Below are 21,069 nucleotides of genomic sequence, written 5' to 3' on the forward strand. Positions count from 1 at the left end.
GCCCCAAACCCACTGGGTGGAGGTGAATCCAGTCCCACATACGCCCCAAACCCACTGGGTGGAGGTGAATCCAGTCCCACTTCAGCCCCAAACCCACTGGGTGGAGGTGAATCCAGTCCCACATACGCCCCAAACCCACTGGGTGGAGGTGAATCCAGTCCCACTTCAGCCCCAAACCCACTGGGTGGAGGTGAATCCAGTCCCACATACGCCCCAAACCCACTGGGTGGAGGTGAATCCAGTCCCACTTGAGCGGGACTCGAGTGCCTGGCTCCAGCACTCAAGGTGAAGGTGTAAGGAAGCAGCAGCGGGCGGGAATTGGGCGTAGAGTGCGACCCGATCAATACATCAGAGGCAGTAGTACCCTGTGACCTTACGCTGGCCTGGGTTAGGGGACAGCTAGGGTGTTGTGTTGCTGTGGTGGCTCTGTGTAGGGGGAGTTGTGTTGCTGTGGTGGCTGAGTGTAGGGGGGTGTTGTGTTGCTGTGGTGGCTCTGTGTAGGGGGGTGTTGTGTTGCTGTGGTGGCTCTGTGTAGGGGGGTGTTGTGTTGCTGTGGTGGCTCTGTGTAGGGGGGTGTTGTGTTGCTGTGGTGGCTGAGTGTAGGGGGTGTTGTGTTGCTGTGGTGGCTGAGTGTAGGGGGTGTTGTGTTGCTGTGGTGGCTGAGTGTAGGGGGGGTAGTGTTGCTGTGTGTAGGGGGGGGTGTTGTGTTGCTGTGGTGGCTCTGTGTAGGGGGTGTTGTGTTGCTGTGGTGGCTGAGTGTAGGGGGTGTTGTGTTGCTGTGGTGGCTGAGTGTAGGGGGGTGTTGTGTTGCTGTGGTGGCTGAGTGTAGGGGGGGTAGTGTTGCTGTGTGTAGGGGGGGGGGTGTTGTGTTGCTGTGGTGGCTCTGTGTAGGGGGTGTTGTGTTGCTGTGGTGGCTGAGTGTAGGGGGTGTTGTGTTGCTGTGGTGGCTGAGTGTAGGGGGGTGTTGTGTTGCTGTGGTGGCTGAGTGTAGGGGGGGTAGTGTTGCTGTGTGTAGGGGGGGGGTGTTGTGTTGCTGTGGTGGCTCTGTGTAGGGGGTGTTGTGTTGCTGTGGTGGCTGAGTGTAGGGGGGTGTTGTGTTGCTGTGGTGGCTGAGTGTAGGGGGGTGTTGTGTTGCTGTGGTGGCTGAGTGTAGGGGGGTGTTGTGTTGCTGTGGTGGCTGAGTGTAGGGGGGTGTTGTGTTGCTGTGGTGGCTGTGTGTAGGGGGGTGTTGTGTTGCTGTGGTGGCTCTGTGTAGGGGGGGTGTTGTGTTGCTGTGGTGGCTGAGTGTAGGGGGGTGTTCTGTTGCTGTGGTGGCTGAGTGTAGGGGGGTGTTGTGTTGCTGTGGTGGCTGAGTGTAGGGGGGTGTTCTGTTGCTGTGGTGGCTGAGTGTAGGGGGGGTAGTGTTGCTGTGTGTAGGGGGGGGGGTGTTGTGTTGCTGTGGTGGCTGAGTGTAGGGGGGTGTTGTGTTGCTGTGGTGGCTGAGTGTAGGGGGGTGTTGTGTTGCTGTGGTGGCTGTGTGTAGGGGGGTGTTGTGTTGCTGTGGTGGCTCTGTGTAGGGGGGGTGTTGTGTTGCTGTGGTGGCTGAGTGTAGGGGGGTGTTCTGTTGCTGTGGTGGCTGAGTGTAGGGGGGTGTTGTGTTGCTGTGGTGGCTGAGTGTAGGGGGGTGTTGGTTGCTGTGGTGGCTGAGTGTAGGGGGGTGTTGGTTGCTGTGGTGGCTGAGTGTAGGGGGGTGTTGTGTTGCTGTGGTGGCTGAGTGTAGGGGGGTGTTCTGTTGCTGTGGTGGCTGAGTGTAGGGGGTGTTGTGTTGCTGTGGTGGCTCTGTGTAGGGGGGTGTTCTGTTGCTGTGGTGGCTGAGTGTAGGGGGGTGTTGGTTGCTGTGGTGGCTCTGTGTAGGGGGGTGTTGTGTTGCTGTGGTGGCTGAGTGTAGGGGGTGTTGTGTTGCTGTGGTGGCTGAGTGTAGGGGGGTGTTCTGTTGCTGTGGTGGCTGAGTGTAGGGGGGTGTTGGTTGCTGTGGTGGCTCTGTGTAGGGGGTGTTGTGTTGCTGTGGTGGCTGAGTGTAGGGGGGTGTTCTGTTGCTGTGGTGGCTGAGTGTAGGGGGGTGTTGTGTTGCTGTGGTGGCTCTGTGTAGGGGGTGTTGTGTTGCTGTGGTGGCTCTGTGTAGGGGGGTGTTGTGTTGCTGTGGTGGCTCTGTGTAGGGGGGTGTTGTGTTGCTGTGGTGGCTCTGTGTAGGGGGTGTTGTGTTGCTGTGGTGGCTGAGTGTAGGGGGGTGTTGTGTTGCTGTGTGTAGGGGGGGGGTGTTGTGTTGCTGTGGTGGCTGAGTGTAGGGGGGTGTTCTGTTGCTGTGGTGGCTGAGTGTAGGGGGGTGTTGTGTTGCTGTGGTGGCTCTGTGTAGGGGGGTGTTGTGTTGCTGTGGTGGCTCTGTGTAGGGGGGTGTTGTGTTGCTGTGGTGGCTGTGTAGGGGTGTGTTGTGTTGCTGTGGTGGCTCTGTTTAAGGGGAGTGTTGTGTTGCTGTGGTGGTTCTGTTTAAGGGGGAGTGTTGTGTTGCTGTGGTGGCTCTGTTTAAGGGGAGTGTTGTGTTGCTGTGGTGGTTCTGTTTAAGGAGAGTGTTGTGTTGCTGTGGTGGCTCTGTTTAAGGAGAGTGTTGTGTTGCTGTGGTGGTTCTGTTTAAGGAGAGTGTTGTGTTGCTGTGGTGGTTCTGTTTAAGGAGAGTGTTGTGTTGCTGTGGTGGCTCTGTTTAAGGAGAGTGTTGTGTTGCTGTGGTGGTTCTGTTTAAGGAGAGTGTTGTGTTGCTGTGGTGGTTCTGTTTAAGGAGAGTGTTGTGTTGCTGTGGTGGCTCTGTTTAAGGGGAGTGTTGTGTTGCTGTGGTGGTTCTGTTTAAGGGGAGTGTTGTGTTGCTGTGGTGGCTCTGTTTAAGGAGAGTGTTGTGTTGCTGTGGTGGTTCTGTTTAAGGGGAGTGTTGTGTTGCTGTGGTGGCTCTGTTTAAGGAGAGTGTTGTGTTGCTGTGGTGGCTCTGTTTAAGGGGAGTGTTGTGTTGCTGTGGTGGCTCTGTTTAAGGAGAGTGTTGTGTTGCTGTGGTGGCTCTGTTTAAGGGGAGTGTTGTGTTGCTGTGGTGGCTCTGTTTAAGGAGAGTGTTGTGTTGCTGTGGTGGCTCTGTTTAAGGGGAGTGTTGTGTTGCTGTGGTGGCTCTGTTTAAGGAGAGTGTTGTGTTGCTGTGGTGGCTCTGTTTAAGGAGAGTGTTGTGTTGCTGTGGTGGCTCTGTTTAAGGAGAGTGTTGTGTTGCTGTGGTGGCTCTGTTTAAGGGGAGTGTTGTGTTGCTGTGGTGGCTCTGTTTAAGGAGAGTGTTGTGTTGCTGTGGTGGCTCTGTTTAAGGGGAGTGTTGTGTTGCTGTGGTGGCTCTGTTTAAGGAGAGTGTTGTGTTGCTGTGGTGGCTCTGTTTAAGGGGAGTGTTGTGTTGCTGTGGTGGCTCTGTTTAAGGAGAGTGTTGTGTTGCTGTGGTGGCTCTGTTTAAGGAGAGTGTTGTGTTGCTGTGGTGGCTCGGTTTAAGGAGAGTGTTGTGTTGCTGTGGTGGCTCTGTTTAAGGGGAGTGTTGTGTTGCTGTGGTGGCTCTGTTTAAGGAGAGTGTTGTGTTGCTGTGGTGGCTCTGTTTAAGGGGAGTGTTGTGTTGCTGTGGTGGCTCTGTTTAAGGAGAGTGTTGTGTTGCTGTGGTGGCTCTGTTTAAGGGGAGTGTTGTGTTGCTGTGGTGGCTCTGTTTAAGGGGAGTGTTGTGTTGCTGTGGTGGCTCTGTTTAAGGGGAGTGTTGTGTTGCTGTGGTGGCTCTGTTTAAGGGGAGTGTTGTGTTGCTGTGGTGGCTCTGTGTTGGTGAGGTGGCTTGATGCAACACAACACAATCATGGGTGTAAGACCGTCTACCCAGAACAAACTAAGCCAAGGTCGGGGCCAAGCCTCCGACAACACCGTCTGCTGCCAAGGAAAATCTCCACTCAGCAATTCCACACACACACACACACACACACACACACACACACACACACACACACACACACACACACACACACACACACACACACACACACACACACGCACACGACACACACACACACACACACACACACACACACACACGCACACGACACACGCACGCACACATCTCTACCTGCTTCTGCAGTCTCTACCCTGTGTCTGTGAAGGTGTGCAACAGAGGCTGGTGAATGCATTGTGGTTGAATATGCATCATACTGATACTCCATTTTACTGTACTAGTGTGCCCGCACGCACGCACGCACGCACGAACGCACACACATACACACTGATTGACAGTCGAGAGGCGGACCGAAAGAGCAGAGCTCAACCCCTGCATAAACAACTAGGTGAATACACACACACACACACACACACACACACACACACACACACACACACACACACACACACACACACACACACACACACACACACACAGCTAACGTAGTCCCGATATACAAGAAAGGGGATAGACAGGAGGCACTGAATTACAGGCCGGTGTCCCTAACCTGCATACCATGCAAGATGATGGAGAAGATTGTGCGAAGAAAGCTAGTGGAGCACCTGGAGCGAAAGAACTTTGTAACACAGCATCAACATGGGTTCAGGGATGGCAGGTCCTGCCTCACAGGGTTACTTGAATTCTACGACCAGGCAACAAAAATAAGGCAAGAAAGAGAAGGATGGGCAGACTGCATATTTTTGGATTGTCAGAAAGCCTTTGACACAGTGCCACACAAGAGGCTAGTGAAAAAGTTGGAGATGCAGGCTGGAGTGAAAGGGAAGGTACTCCGTTGGATACAGGAGTACCTAAGTAACAGGAGACAACGAGTCAGTGTGAGGGGTGAGGTCTCAGATTGGCGAGACGTTACGAGTGGAGTACCGCAGGGGTCAGTCCTTGGACCTATACTGTTTCTGATATATGTAAATGATCTTCCAGAGGGTATAGAATCGTTTCTCTCAATGTTTGCCGATGATGCAAAAATTTTGAGGAGGATTGAAACTGAGGACGATAGTAGGAGGCTACAAGATGACCTAGACAGACTGAGTGAATGGTCCAACAAATGGCTGTTGAAGTTCAACCCGAGTAAATGCAAAGTAATGAAAATAGGCAGCGGAAATAGGAGGCCAGATACAGGATACAGAATAGGAGATGAAGTACTTAATGAAACAGACAGAGAGAAAGATCTAGGAGTTGATATCACACCAAACCTGTCTCCTGGAGCCCACATAAAAAGAATAACGTCTGTGGCATATGCGAGGCTGGCTAACATCAGAACAGCGTTCAGAAACCTGTGTAAGGAATCATTCAGAATCTTGTACACCACATATGTAAGACCAATCCTGGAGTATGCGGCCCCAGCATGGAGCCCGTACCTTGTCAAGCACAAGACGAAGCTGGAAAAAGTCCAAAGGTATGCCACTAGACTAGTCCCAGAACTAAGAGGCATGAGTTACGAGGAAAGGCTGCGGGAAATGCATCTTACGACACTGGAAGACAGAAGAGTAAGGGGAGACATGATCACAACCTACAAAATCCTCAGAGGAATCGACCGGGTAAACAAGGATAAACTATTCAACACTGGTGGGACGCGAACAAGGGGACACAGGTGGAAACTGAGTACCCACATGAGCCACAGAGACGTTAGAAGGAACTTTTTCAGTGTCAGAGTAGTTAACGGATGGAATGCATTAGGCAGTGATGTGGTGGAGGCTGACTCCATACACAGTTTTAAATGTAGATATGATAGAGCCCAGTAGGCTCAGTAATCTGTACACCAGTTGATTGACAGTTGAGAGGCGGGACCAAAGAGCCAAAGCTCAACCCCCGCAAGCACAAATAGGTGAGTACAAATAGGTGAGTACACACACACACACACGCGCGCGCGGACCAAAGAGCCAGAGCTCAATCCCCACAAGCACAATTAGGTGAGTACACACACACACACACACTTACCAGGTGTAGCTGGTAAGGTGCTCCAGTGGATAAGGGAGTATCTAAGCAATAGGAAGCAGAGAGTTACGGTGAGGGGTGAGACCTCCGATTGGCGTGAAGTCACCAGTGGAGTCCCACAGGGCTCTGTACTCGGTCCTATCTTGTTTCTGATATATGTAAATGATCTCCCAGAGGGTATCGATTCATTTCTCTCAATGTTTGCGGACGATGCCAAAATTATGAGAAGGATTAAAACAGAAGAGGACTGTTTGAGGCTTCAAGAAGACCTAGACAAGCTGAAGGAATGGTCGAACAAATGGTTGTTAGAGTTTAACCCAACCAAATGTAATGTAATGAAGATAGGTGTAGGGAGCAGGAGGCCAGATACAAGGTATCATCTGGGAGAGGAAATTCTTCAGGAGTCATAGAAGGAAAAAGACTTGGGGGTTGATATCACGCCAGACCTGTCTCCTGCAGCACATATCAAGCGGATAACATCAGCGGCATATGCCAGGCTGGCCAACATACGAACGGCATTCAGAAACTTGTGTAAAGAATCATTCAGAACTTTGTATACCACATATGTCAGGCCAATCCTGGAGTATGCAGCCCCAGCATGGAGTGCATATCTAGTCAAGGATAAGACTAAACTGGAAAAGGTTCAAAGGTTTGCCACCAGACTAGTACCCGAGCTGAGAGGTATGAGCTATGAGGAGAGACTACGAGAATTAAACCTCACTTCGCTGGAAGACAGAAGAGTTAGGGGGGACATGATCACCACATTCAAGATTCTGAAGGGGATTGATAGGGTAGATAAAGACAGGCTATTTAACACAAGGGGAACACGCACAAGGGGACACAGGTGGAAACTGAGTGCCCAAATGAGCCACAGAGTTATTAGAAAGAACTTTTTCAGTGTCAGAGTGGTTGACAAATGGAATGCATTAGGAAGTGATGTGGTGGAGGCTGACTCCATACACAGTTTCAAGTGTAGATATGATAGAGCCCAATAGGCTCAGGAACCTGTACACCAGTTGATTGACGGTTGAGAGGTGGGACCAAAGAGTCAGAGCTCAACCCCCGCAAACACAACTAGGTGAGTACACACACACACACACACACACGAGAGAGAGAGAGACACACTTTTTCAAAAGCACATTTGACAGGAAAAAGAAGTATAGGAAGTATTTGAATCAAATAACCGACAGCTGAGTACAGGCGAGTACATTTGGGTGAGTATACTCACAAGGTACACTCACTCACAAGGTACACTCACGCCCGAGGTACACTCACGCCCGGGGTACACTCACAAGGTACACTCACGCCCGAGGTACACTCGCAAGGTACACTCACGCCCGAGGTACACTCGCAAGGTACACTCACGCGCGCATGCAATCAGTGAGGCGTAGAGCGACCCATAAGCGCCCTTGAGACGGGTAAGCAAACTGAGCTTACAGGAGGAGGAGGAGGAGGAGGAGGAGGAGGAAGTTACAGCCGTGCACTGAGCCCTCGGCCAGCGCCACGGCAGCCGTCATATATAACAGTAGCCACGGCGGTCGTGGCGGCGTGCGGGGCACTCCAAGGCCACGGACAGAGTCCAATCGTGGCTCACTGCGCAGCTCCGTGCCCCAAGAACGCGCACCCGCCCTCAACACGACCACAAAGACGGCGGCAGCACACGACCCCTGGCCAGACCAGGAGCTCCAGAAGTCAAATAAGAAACTATGTTCAGCGAGCTGCGTGTTGTGGCCAATTATTATCACCCCGACAACACGCAGACGATGAGTCACAATAACGTGGCTGATGATATGATGACCAAGCCACTCATCAGTAGATGAAGAGAAACGACGACGATGTTTCGGTCCGTCCCGGACCATTACTCCACTTGATAGTGTGGTCCAGGACGGACCGAAACGTCGCCGATTCTTTGGTCTTCTGGTGAGTGGTTCGGTCAATATTTCAACCAACAAATTTATTACCACATTTCTGTTGTTGAGTTGTGAGAGTAAAGGCATCTGCCATCAATTATAGCCAACACTACTAAGGTGTTTTACGGGTTATTCATGCCCGTGCCACCTCTTGTGTGGCTTAATCTTTATCAATCAATCAATCGACTGAGGTGTGTCGACCTGTATTGTATAGAATGTAAATAGTGGGCTATTTAGTGAGGCTTTTTTTTCCACGTTACTCTAACAGTGGCTCACGGGAGACATCTCCCATCACGCAGGGTGCAGTCGCACCTCCACAGATCTCCAGTATCATCTCTTGATACTGGTAATGGCTCAAAAGGGCCACCACTTACGGGCTATTCATGCCCGTGCCACCTTTTGGGCGGCTTAATCTTCTCTCTCTCTCTCAACAGTGGCTCCTGTGCCAGGTAAGTCCACTACGGGCTCACCATAGCCCGTGCTACTTGCCCCGCTCCTGTGCCAGGTAAGTTACGGGCTCACCATAGCCCGTGCTACTTGCCCCGCTCCTATGCCAGGTAAGTTACGGGCTCACCATAGCCCGTGCTACTTGCCCCGCTCCTGTGCCAGGCAAGTTACGGGCTCACCATAGCCCGTGCTACTTGCCCCGCTCCTGTGCCAGGTAAGTTACGGGCTCACCATAGCCCGTGCTACTTGCCCCGCTCCTGTGCCAGGTAAGTTACGGGCTTACCATAGCCCGTGCTACTTGCCCCGCTCCTGTGCCAGGTAAGTTACGGGCTCACCATAGCCCGTGCTACTTGCCCCGCTCCTGTGCCAGGTAAGTTACGGGCTCACCATAGCCCGTGCTACTTGGAACTTGTTCCGAGTAGCTTAATCTATAACAACAGTGTTCTGTTTTTTCTTACGTTAGTGTCACTGTTGGAAATGTTGATATTGCACAGAAGAGTCCATTATCTATGTTGATATTGCACAGAAGAGTCCATTATCTATGTTGATATTGCACAGAAGAGTCCATTATCTATGTTGATATTGCACAGAAGAGTCCATTATCTATGTTGATATTGCACAGAAGAGTCCATTATCTATGTTGATATTGCACAGAAGAGTCCATTATCTATGTTGATATTGCACAGAAGAGTCCATTATCTATGTTGATATTGCACAGAAGAGTCCATTATCTATGTTGATATTGCACAGAAGAGTCCATTATCTATGTTGATATTGCACAGAAGAGTCCATTATCTATGTTGATATTGCACAGAAGAGTCCATTATCTATGTTGATATTGCACAGAAGAGTCCATTATCTATGTTGATATTGCACAGAAGAGTCCATTATCTATGTTGATATTGCACAGAAGAGTCCATTATCTATGTTGATATTGCACAGAAGAGTCCATTATCTATGTTGATATTGCACAGAAGAGTCCATTATCTATGTTGATATTGCACAGAAGAGTCCATTATCTATGTTGATATTGCACAGAAGAGTCCATTATCTATGTTGATATTGCACAGAAGAGTCCATTATCTATGTTGATATTGCACAGAAGAGTCCATTATCTATGTTGATATTGCACAGAAGAGTCCATTATCTATGTTGATATTGCACAGAAGAGTCCATTATCTATGTTGATATTGCACAGAAGAGTCCATTATCTATGTTGATATTGCACAGAAGAGTCCATTATCTATGTTGATATTGCACAGAAGAGTCCATTATCTATGTTGATATTGCACAGAAGAGTCCATTATCTATGTTGATATTGCACAGAAGAGTCCATTATCTATGTTGATATTGCACAGAAGAGTCCATTATCTATGTTGATATTGCACAGAAGAGTCCATTATCTATGTTGATATTGCACAGAAGAGTCCATTATCTATGTTGATATTGCACAGAAGAGTCCATTATCTATGTTGATATTGCACAGAAGAGTCCATTATCTATGTTGATATTGCACAGAAGAGTCCATTATCTATGTTGATATTGCACAGAAGAGTCCATTATCTATGTTGATATTGCACAGAAGAGTCCATTATCTATGTTGATATTGCACAGAAGAGTCCATTATCTATGTTGATATTGCACAGAAGAGTCCATTATCTATGTTGATATTGCACAGAAGAGTCCATTATCTATGTTGATATTGCACAGAAGAGTCCATTATCTATGTTGATATTGCACAGAAGAGTCCATTATCTATGTTGATATTGCACAGAAGAGTCCTATATCTATGTTGATATTGCACAGAAGAGTCCATTATCTATGTTGATATTGCACAGAAGAGTCCATTATCTATGTTGATATTGCACAGAAGAGTCCATTATCTATGTTGATATTGCACAGAAGAGTCCATTATCTATGTTGATATTGCACAGAAGACGCCATTATCTATGTTGATATTGCACAGAAGAGTCCATTATCTATGTTGATATTGCACAGAAGAGTCCATTATCTATGTTGATATTGCACAGAAGAGTCCATTATCTATGTTGATATTGCACAGAAGAGTCCATTATCTATGTTGATATTGCACAGAAGAGTCCATTATCTATGTTGATATTGCACAGAAGAGTCCATTATCTATGTTGATATTGCACAGAAGAGTCCATTATCTATGTTGATATTGCACAGAAGAGTCCATTATCTATGTTGATATTGCACAGAAGAGTCCATTATCTATGTTGATATTGCACAGAAGAGTCCATTATCTATGTTGATATTGCACAGAAGAGTCCATTATCTATGTTGATATTGCACAGAAGAGTCCATTATCTATGTTGATATTGCACAGAAGAGTCCATTATCTATGTTGATATTGCACAGAAGAGTCCATTATCTATGTTGATATTGCACAGAAGAGTCCATTATCTATGTAGATATTGCACAGAAGAGTCCATTATCTATGTTGATATTGCACAGAAGAGTCCATTATCTATGTTGATATTGCACAGAAGAGTCCATTATCTATGTAGATATTGCACAGAAGAGTCCATTATCTATGTTGATATTGCACAGAAGAGTCCATTATCTATGTTGATATTGCACAGAAGAGTCCATTATCTATGTCACTCAAGAACATAACTCGTCCCAAGATTGACCTCTGTGGCACTCAATAAAAGACAATTGTATTTTGAAAAAAAAATTGATATCTGGAGTGCAGATAATAAATCAACATTAACATAATACAAAACGTCTATACCATTTGCTTCTACTTTTGAACTAAATCCTTGTATAGGAGCTCTTTAAAAAAATAATAATAATTTGTCTACTGCCTCTTGCGAACTAAAAATTTAATTTTGCATTGAAATATGAACAATTACAAAAGTATGGTGATAAGCATTAATTATATTGTAACCAAATTTTGTAGTGTCCGTCAGCCACCAGAGGCACGACCCATGGAGAGGTGGTCGTGACCTGGCTCCCTGCACGACCACTGGCTCCTTCACTAACAAGGCCACACACACGCTAACTACCCGATAGTAAGCCCCAGTGTTACGACCCTTAGGGAGCCATTAAATTAACTCCATGTACACCTTCAGATCAAGACATATCAAGAGTCCAAACGATTCGAGAAGCTGCGCAGTATAAACAATGTGTCGTGGTCCAGGAGCTAAGGCATAACCCCCCTTTAGCCAGTTCTGCTAGGTGAGTCAAGTTAAGCGAGCACCTCATGCGCCTGGCAGGTGCATGAGGTGCTCCCGGTACGACACCCAGACACATGGGCGAACACCTCCCCGAACTACTTCACAACCCGCCAGCCACTACAGCTCACTAAGTCACAGTTATAATGGCCTTGGAAACTCATGTATGACAACATCACGTGACAACATCATGTGGCCGCACATATGTTTGGAATAATACAGGCGTGTAGCGTAGCACCAGCCAGGTTACAGTGTGCTCACAGTACTATGAGATGTAGTGTAGCCAAGCAATGTGAACTGTATGAGCAAGCACCGTAGAGTTTATCTTCCCTCTATGTTATCTTCTGAGGACTTTGGTTACAGTGAATACCACCATTATCCTCACTTTAATAAGACTTAATCGAAATCCTCAGATTAGACAAAATTGAAATTAATTTTGTCAATAAAGATGTTAATAATAATAAAATTTGGTTTCCCTTCAAAACGCATAAATCTTTCGCCTTTCTGAGGCACGATCTTCCACACTACATCACCGAACGCCCAGTTATCAGACCATTCAGACCCGTTGGCATGAGGTACCTAGGACCAGATTCACGAAAGCACTTACGCAAGCACTTACGAACGTGTACATTTTACCTCAATCTTTGACGGCTTTGTTTACATTTATTAAACAGTTTACAAGCATGAAAACTTGCCGTTCAACTGTTGTTATTGTTATAAACAGCCTCCTGGTGCTTCGGAGCTCATTAACTGTTTAATAATTGTAAACAAAGCCGCCAAAGATTGAGAAAAGATGTACAGGTTCGTAAGTGTTTTCGTGAATCTGGCCCCTGGAGCTTTTGTAATTACTATATTCCTTCTCGTGTTCTTGAACATATGCTCATGATGCCCCCCAGAGTGTGTCAGTGCTGGCCAGTGATCACATGGGCCCTGGCCAGTGATCACATGTGATCCATGTGATAACAGTGATCATTGTGATCCATGTGATCACAGTGATCACATGGATCACTAACCATCCTGTGTGATGGGGATTTTTAGCAATCACGTATTTTAAGCTAATTTTTTTTAACATCCTGTACTTCCCTTCACATAGTCCAGGGCAGCTGCACAAATGCACATGTAAATATGCATGTAAATACATATGTAAATACTAAATATGTAAATAAATATGTAAATACACACAAATACAATATCTGCAAGCACACAGTCACAAATATTTACCTAGAACACACTTAATAAAAGGATTTATTTTCTAAACACACACACACACACATACACACATACACACACACACACACACACACACATACACACACACACACACACACACACACACACACACACACACACACACACACACACACACACACACACACATACACACACACACACACACACACACACACACACACACACATACACACACACTTCAATAGACTTTTCAGTCAACAACTGAACTATGATCGGAACTATATTAGTTAACCCTTTTCCATAAATCCTAATCATTCCAATCCCTTCCAATCATTCTGATCCCTTCCAAGTGCTATATATAGTCGTTTAATTGCTTGGCACTTCCCCCTGCCAGTTCCCTTCAGTCATCTTTGTGTAAAGCACCAACGTAAACCACAGGTGTAAACCACCGATGTAAACCACAGGTGTAAACCACCGATGTAAACCACAGGTGTAAACCACCTATGTAAACCACAGATGTAAACTACCGATGTAAACCACATGTGTAAACCATCCATATAAAGCACATGTGTAAACCACCGATGTAAACCACCAACGTAAACCACATATGTAAACCACCAACGTAAACCACGCGTGTAAACCACCGATGTAAACCACAGGTGTAAAACACATATGAAACCACCTATGTAAATCACAAATTTAAATCACAGGTGTAAACCATAGATGTAAACCACAGGTGTAAACCATCGATGTAAACCATTGATGTAAACCGCATGTGCAAACCACCGATGTAAACCACACGTGTAAACCATCGATGTAAACCACATATGTAAATCACAGGTGTAAACCACATATGCAAACCACCGGTGTAAACCACAAATTTAAATCACAGGTGTAACCACCGATGTAAACCACATGTGTAAACCACCTATATAAACCACACATTTAAATCACAGGTGTAAACCACCTGTGTAAATAACCAATGTAAACCACCGATGTAAATCACATAAACCAGCAGTGTAAACCATCGGTGTAAACCAGCAGTATAAACCAGTAGTGTAAACCACCGATGTAAGCCATCTTATGTAAACCACACGTGTAAATCACGAAAGTAAACCACCGGTGTAAACCAGCAGTGTAAACCACCGATGTAAATCAGCAGTGTAAACCACCGATGTAAACCACATATGTAAACCATGTCTCAATATTATGGCAACACTTGTCTCAATATAATGGCAACACTTGTCTCAATATTATGGCAACACTGGTCTCAATATTATGGCAACACTTGTCTCAATATAATGGCAACACTTGTCTCAATATAATGGCAACACTTGTCTCAATATTATGGCAACAATTGTCCCAATATTATGGCAACACTTGTCTCAATATAATGGCAACACTTGTCTCAATATAATGGCAACACTTGTCTTAATATTATGGCAACACTTGTCTCAATATTATGGCAACACTTGTCCCAATATTATGGCAACACTTGTCTCAATATTATGGCAACATTTACCTCAATATAATGGCAACACTTGTCTCAATATTATGGCAACACTTGTCTCAATATTATGGCGACACTTGGAACACTTTAATGATATTATTTAAGCTGCCACCACTCTTCAATTAAAGTAATTAGCATGTTAATTGGTGCACTTTAGTACTGTCTTGACCCGGAGGAGAGAGGTCAAGAACTGATGAAAAAGGGACTTAAGAACATAAGAACATAAGAATAAAGGTACCTGCGGAAGGCCTATTGGCCCATACGAGGCAGCTCCTATCTATAACCTCCCAATCCCACTCATACACATGTCCATCCCACGCTTGAAACAATCAAGGGACTTGGATGATCTCTTTTGATAACTAATTAAGTGTCAATTATAGGTTATTATTTTCTCGGTTTGTGGATAGTTGCTTTAGAAATTATAAGGGATTATAATATTAAATGCTATAAAGCTTCCCTGTTTTGATAATTACTGGAGTTTCGTTAATTATATAAGACGAAAGACCCAGTAACTTCAGATCATATATGCTCAAGTTCAATGATAGCAAAAATTAACTAAAAATTACAAATATATTAATATACGATTAATTAATCAAAATAAAGAATTTCCTTAACTTAGAATACCCTAGTTGGCAATAATAGACTTACTAACAACTGAAACTTTATCGCCCAATCGCCCTGCTTTGTGAATTCAACCGGAGGGGATGTACACCCAGCTTTCCTGACCTTACAACCCAGGTGTCATCTCTACACCAAGTCTACACCCCAACACTCAAGATTCCTCGAAGGAATTACACCGAAGGCGGATGTAACTCCGGGTTCTAAGGTCCTCTGACCTGACACCCAGAGGCCAATCACAGTAGCCAATCACTGGACGTAGTCGAGGGCAGTTGGTCACCCCAATTCTCACGAGAAACAGGCCAAGTGCCCGGGCTGCCTCGACTGTACTCCCATTTGTCAATTTGTCAGTTGGTCTGGGTGGTAGAGTGACGTCCTTGTGTCTGGCAAGGTCGGAGTTCAATCCCAAATGGTCAAAGTAGCTGGACACCATTCCTTCGGCTTCGGCTTCGGCTTCCCAGCCCCTTGACCACATACACCTTCCAAGTGCCAAACTGGCTCAGCGCGTCCTTATAATCACCACAACATAAACAATACTAAACATATGACAACAAAAGTAGACTCAGGTGAATTAGGCTAGAGTTAATAAAGTGCGTGGTACTGACCTCAGCGCTGGTGTAGACTGTGAGTGTGTGGTTTACAGTGGTGTGTAGACCTGGTGGTGATGGTGAGGAGGGTGGTGGTGATGGTGAAGGGCAAGCACAGGGGCGCCACCATGCTTTACGCAACAATCTGAAACACAAAGTCAAACACTTGAGGCACAAGAGGAGAGATAGTGGTGGATACCCCCAGGTAGTGTGTGTGTGTGTGTGTGTGTGTGTGTGTGTGTGTGTGTGTGTGTGTGTAAACCACGAAGATATTAACACGTGATGAATAAAGTCAAAATATATATAAAACACGAAGCGAAAATTAAACAATAAATTACTTGATTGCTTTCACGTACCCGAGTAAATGCTTAATGAACCACGACCCACATATCACGCCAGTAATTACCTCGTGTGTAGGTAGTTTACCTGAAGCTGGCGACGGGACGTTGACCTGACCAAGCAGGAGAGGGGCGGGGAGGGGGGTGCCCCGTCCCTGCACCCTTGCAGAGCAGCTCCTCTCACTTGCTTGCTCTTCTGCCGGGGAGTGTCTTAGTAGGGACACATTGTTGTTTCTTGTGTGTCTTTTTACGGCTTTGTTTTTGTTTTGTTTAATCACATTGGATAGTGTGTGTCACTCACTCAACACTCAACAGGGAGCCGGTCGGCCGAGCGGACAGCACGCTGGACTTATGATCCTGTGGTCCTGGGGTCGATCCCAGGCCCCGGCGAGAAACACTGGGCAGAGTTTCTTTCACCCTATGCCCCTGTTACCTAGCAGTAAAATAGGTACCTGGGTGTTAGTCAGCTGTCACGGGCTGCTTCCTGGGGGTGGAGGCCTGGTCGAGGACCGGGCCGCGGGGACACTAAAAAGCCCCGAAATCATCTCAAGATAACCTCAAGATAACCTCCCCACACTCCCACACCCCAACACTCCCACTCCCAACAACACTCCCCCCCCACCCCAACACTCCCACTCCCAACAAAACTCCCCCCCCCCCACCCCAACACTCCCCCACCTCCCCCCCCCTCTCAACAACTCAGCAACTGCTACCCAAAGCCTCTCTTCAGTCTGCAGATATGAATCACAACACCATAAAGCTCGATTTATCGTCCTCATAAACCAAACAGAAAAATACAGACTTTATAATAGTGTGTGTCATAGTGAGCGTGACATGACATGTCGTCACGTGTACAGAGTAGAGGCACCAGGGACTCTACAGGACCTAGGGCACGCCCTAGTGAACCAAGGGTGTATACTCACCAAGGACGCCAACAGGTCCTGTTAAGCATGATCACTTCGTGGAGTGAGAGACGCTTTAAGCACCAGGTACATGTAATGATTGTAATGGTGTAATGCTAACGGCAGATGGGAGTCACTGTGGTGGTGTGGGTGGTGGTGGGTGGGTGTGTGTGGGTGGTGTGGGTGTGGGTAACGCTCCTGGTGGTGTGGGTGGGTAGTACAGATGGTCCCAGTAGGGTGTTGTCTGGTCGGGAGGCAGGAAGCGAGGTGTCCTTGATCTATGTCCCTGTTGGTACAAGGTCTGTCTCTCTCTCTCTCTGGACTCCCCCACGCCCTCCGGGTCCGTCCTCTATGGGGCGCCTCGCTCCCTGCTGGGGCACACTCACCTTGCTGTAAGGCTCAACACTACTCCACTGTGAGACACAACACACTCCACTGTGGGACACAACGCACAACACTTCTTTCCTACGTTCATCAACAAGTTCTCTTTCAGGCTAACAAGTAATGTCACTTGACACTTCTCGTGATAGTATTCCAGATAATGTCTCTAACCATCCCTTCTCTTGTGTAGCCTGTCACTATGCCAGCCCGTCCTCCAAAATTTATAAGGCACTAAATGTGTACAATATCATGTTGTAATATCAAATAGTATTAATGTGTTCTTAACACTTGATACCACATTTGGATTAGAATAAGTCAAAATATTATTTTTGTTCATCACAGTAAAATTTTACGTATTGTGTATAGTCAGTTCTCTGAAGTTAGGCTTCAGCTAGATATTTGAAGTTAGGCTTCAGCTAGATATTTGAAGTTAGGCTTCAGCTAGATATTTGAAGTTAGGCTTCAGCTAGACATTTGAAGTTAGGCTTCAGCTAGATATTTGAAGTTAGGCTTCAGTTAGATATTTGAAGTTAGGCTTCAGCTAGATATTTGAAGTTAGGCTTCAGCTAGATATTTGAAGTTAGGCTTCAGTTTGGTATATATGGCTCTCGATAGGTCCTATTTAGACCAGGTTTGGTCTCCATATTACAAAATGGACATAAATTCATTTAAACGCATGACGTGAACGATGTTTAAAGGTTAACCTCACGAACTAGAACCGTCCTTTAAGTAGAGAGATTATACAAGCCTAGTTCACATTTTCTAGAGACGAAGAACAAGAGGGGGAACAAGCTCGAAGTATATCAACGTATGAAAGGGTATAACAGTCCGAAGTATATCAATGGATGAAAGGGTATAACACAGTGCATATTATTAAGGTGTTAAATGGGGAGGTAAATGTCCAAAGCCTCAACACAAAGCACTAAACGACAGATGCACATTGATAAAGTTAAGAATCGGGGAAAGACCTGAATAAATATTGCTTTGAGAATAATGAAAATACCTGGTTGATGGGGTTCTGGGAGTTCTTCTACTCCCCAAGCCCGGTCCGGGGCGCCGGGTTCGACCCGTGAGAGCTTGACCCAACAGCTATAAGCTCTTTGTTGCTTAGAACGGCCCGCAGGCCCACATATCCACATTACAATCCGGTTAATCCGGCACTTCTTGTAGAAAACTGTCCAGTTCTACGGCAACACTCTACTAAGCTTCAACCCAGCACCACTGTAGTACCCCCATGTACTAGGCTTGAACCCAGTACTACTGATCTGTACTAGGCCTACTACTCTAGGTCTAATAGTACTAGTTCACTACTGTACTTAGGCTTCAACTGAACTGCGCTTGAACCTTGTACCACCACTGTACTAAGCTTGAGCTCAGCACCAATGTACTAAGCTTGACCCCCAGCACCAATGTACTAAGCTTGACCCCCCAGCACCAATGTACTAAGCTTGACCACCCAGCACCAATGTACTAAGCTTGACCCCAAGCACCAATGTACTAAGCTTGACCCCAGCACCAATGTACTAAGCTTGACCCCCCAGCACCAATGTACTAAGCTTGACCCCCAGCAACAATGTACTAAGCTTGACCCCCACCACCAATGTTCTAAGCTTGACCCCCAGCACCAATGTACTAAGCTTGACCCCCAGCACCAATGTACTAAGCTTGACCACCCAGCACCAATGAACTAAGCTTGACCCCCAGCACCAATGTACTAAGCTTGACCACCCAGCACCAATGTTCTAAGCTTGACCCCCCAGCACCACTGTACTAAGCTTGACCCCCAGCACCAATGTACTAAGCTTGACCCCAGCACCAATGTACTAAGCTTGACCCCCAGCAACAATGTACTAAGCTTGACCCCACCACCAATGTTCTAAGCTTGACCCCCAGCACCAATGTACTAAGCTTGACCCCCAGCACCAATGTACTAAGCTTGACCCCCAGCACCACTGTACTAAGCTTGACCCCCAGCACCAATGTACTAAGCTTGACCCCAGCACCAATGTACTAAGCTTGACCCCCCAGCACCAATGTACTAAGCTTGACCCCCAGCACCAATGTACTAAGCTTGACCCCCAGCACCAATGTACTAAGCTTGACCACCCAGCACCAATGTACTAAGCATGACCCCCAGCACCAATGTACTAAGCTTGACCCCAGCACCAATGTACTAAGCTTGACCCCCCAGCACCAATGTACTAAGCTTGACCCCCAGCAACAATGTACTAAGCTTGACCCCCACCACCAATGTTCTAAGCTTGACCCCCAGCACCAATGTACTAAGCTTGACCCCCAGCACCAATGTACTAAGCTTGACCACCCAGCACCAATGAACTAAGCTTGACCCCCAGCACCAATGTACTAAGCTTGACCACCCAGCACCAATGTTCTAAGCTTGACCCCCCAGCACCAATGTACTAAGCTTGACCCCCAGCACCAATGTACTAAGCTTGACCCCCAGCACCAATGTACTAAGCTTGACTCCCCAGCACCAATGTACTAAGCATGAACCAAGCACCAATGTACTAAGCTTGACCACCCAGCACCAATGAACTAAGCTTGACCCCCAGCACCAATGTACTAAGCTTGACCCCAGCACCAATGTACTAAGCTTGACCCCCAGCACCAATGTACTAAGCTTGACCACCCAGCACCAATGTACTAAGCTTGACCCCCAGCACCAATGTTCTAAGCTTGACCCCCAGCACCAATGTACTAAGCTTGAACCCCAGCACCAATGTACTAAGCTTGACCACCCAGCACCAATGTACTAAGCTTGACCCCCAGCACCAATGTTCTAAGCTTGACCCCCAGCACCAATGTACTAAGCTTGACCCCCAGCACCAATGTACTAAGCTTGACCACCCAGCACCATTGTACTAAGCTTGACCCCCAGCACCAATGTTCTAAGCTTGACCCCCAGCACCAATGTTCTAAGCTTGACCACCCAGCACCAATGTACTAAGCTTGACCCCCAGCACCAATGTACTAAGCTTGACCACCCAGCACCAATGTACTAAGCTTGACCCCCAGCACCAATGTTCTAAGCTTGACCCCCAGCACCAATGTTCTAAGCTTGACCACCCAGCACCAATGTACTAAGCTTGACCCCCAGCACCAATGTACTAAGCTTGACCACCCAGCACCAATGTACTAAGCTTGACCCCAGCACCAATGTTCTAAGCTTGACCCCAAGCACCAATGTTCTAAGCTTGACCACCCAGCACCAATGTACTAAGCTTGACCCCCAGCACCAATGTACTAAGCTTGACCACCCAGCACCAATGTACTAAGCTTGACCCCCAGCACCAATGTTCTAAGCTTGACCCCCAGCACCAATGTACTAAGCTTGACCCCCAGCACCAATGTACTAAGCTTGACCCCCAGCACCAATGTTCTAAGCTTGACCACCCAGCACCAATGTACTAAGCTTGACCCCCAGCACCAATGTTCTAAGCTTGACCACCCAGCACCAATGTACTAAGCTTGACCCCCAGCACCAATGTACTAAGCTTGACCCCCAGCACCAATGTTCTAAGCTTGAACCCCAGCACCAATGTACTAAGCATGAACCAAGCACCAATGTACTAAGCTTGACCCCCAGCACCAATGTTCTAAGCTTGACCCCCAGCACCAATGTACTAAGCTTGACCCCCAGCACCAATGTTCTAAGCTTGACCCCCAGCACCAATGTACTAAGCATGAACCAAGCACCAATGTACTAAGCTTGACCCCCAGCACCAATGTACTAAGCTTGACCCCCAACACCAATGTACTAAGCATGAACCAAGCACCAATGTACTAAGCTTGACCCCCAGCACCAATGTACTAAGCTTGACCCCCAGCACCAATGTTCTAAGCTTGACCCCCAGCACCAATGTACTAAGCATGAACCAAGCACCAATGTACTAAGCATGAACCAAGCACCAATGTTCTAAGCTTGACCCCCAGCACCAATGTACTAAGCATGAACCAAGCACCAATGTACTAAGCATAAACCAAGCACCA

At 46.9% G+C, this 21,069-nt stretch overlaps 2 protein-coding genes across 8 annotated transcripts in view; one reads left to right on the forward strand and one right to left on the reverse strand.

Moving 5' to 3' along the window:
* Positions 1 to 252, forward strand: part of LOC138373688 (uncharacterized) — a 519-nt gene extending 267 nt beyond the window's left edge. Inside the window, exon 1 of the mRNA XM_069340040.1 lies at positions 1 to 252. This exon is cut by the window's left edge and continues 267 nt beyond it. Within this exon, the coding sequence (XP_069196141.1) occupies positions 1 to 252 (252 nt within the window).
* Positions 1 to 21,069, reverse strand: part of LOC138349741 (solute carrier organic anion transporter family member 74D-like) — a 507,981-nt gene that overhangs the window by 131,913 nt on the left and 354,999 nt on the right. For all 7 annotated transcript variants that reach the window (XM_069300094.1, XM_069300089.1, XM_069300092.1 and 4 more), the window contains one exon: positions 15,456 to 15,582. The gene's annotated coding sequence lies outside the window, so the exon portion shown is untranslated. The remainder of the gene's footprint in view (positions 1 to 15,455; positions 15,583 to 21,069) is intronic.

Source organism: Procambarus clarkii, chromosome 43 (assembly GCF_040958095.1).
Source record: "Procambarus clarkii isolate CNS0578487 chromosome 43, FALCON_Pclarkii_2.0, whole genome shotgun sequence".
Classification (NCBI taxonomy): domain Eukaryota; kingdom Metazoa; phylum Arthropoda; class Malacostraca; order Decapoda; family Cambaridae; genus Procambarus; species Procambarus clarkii.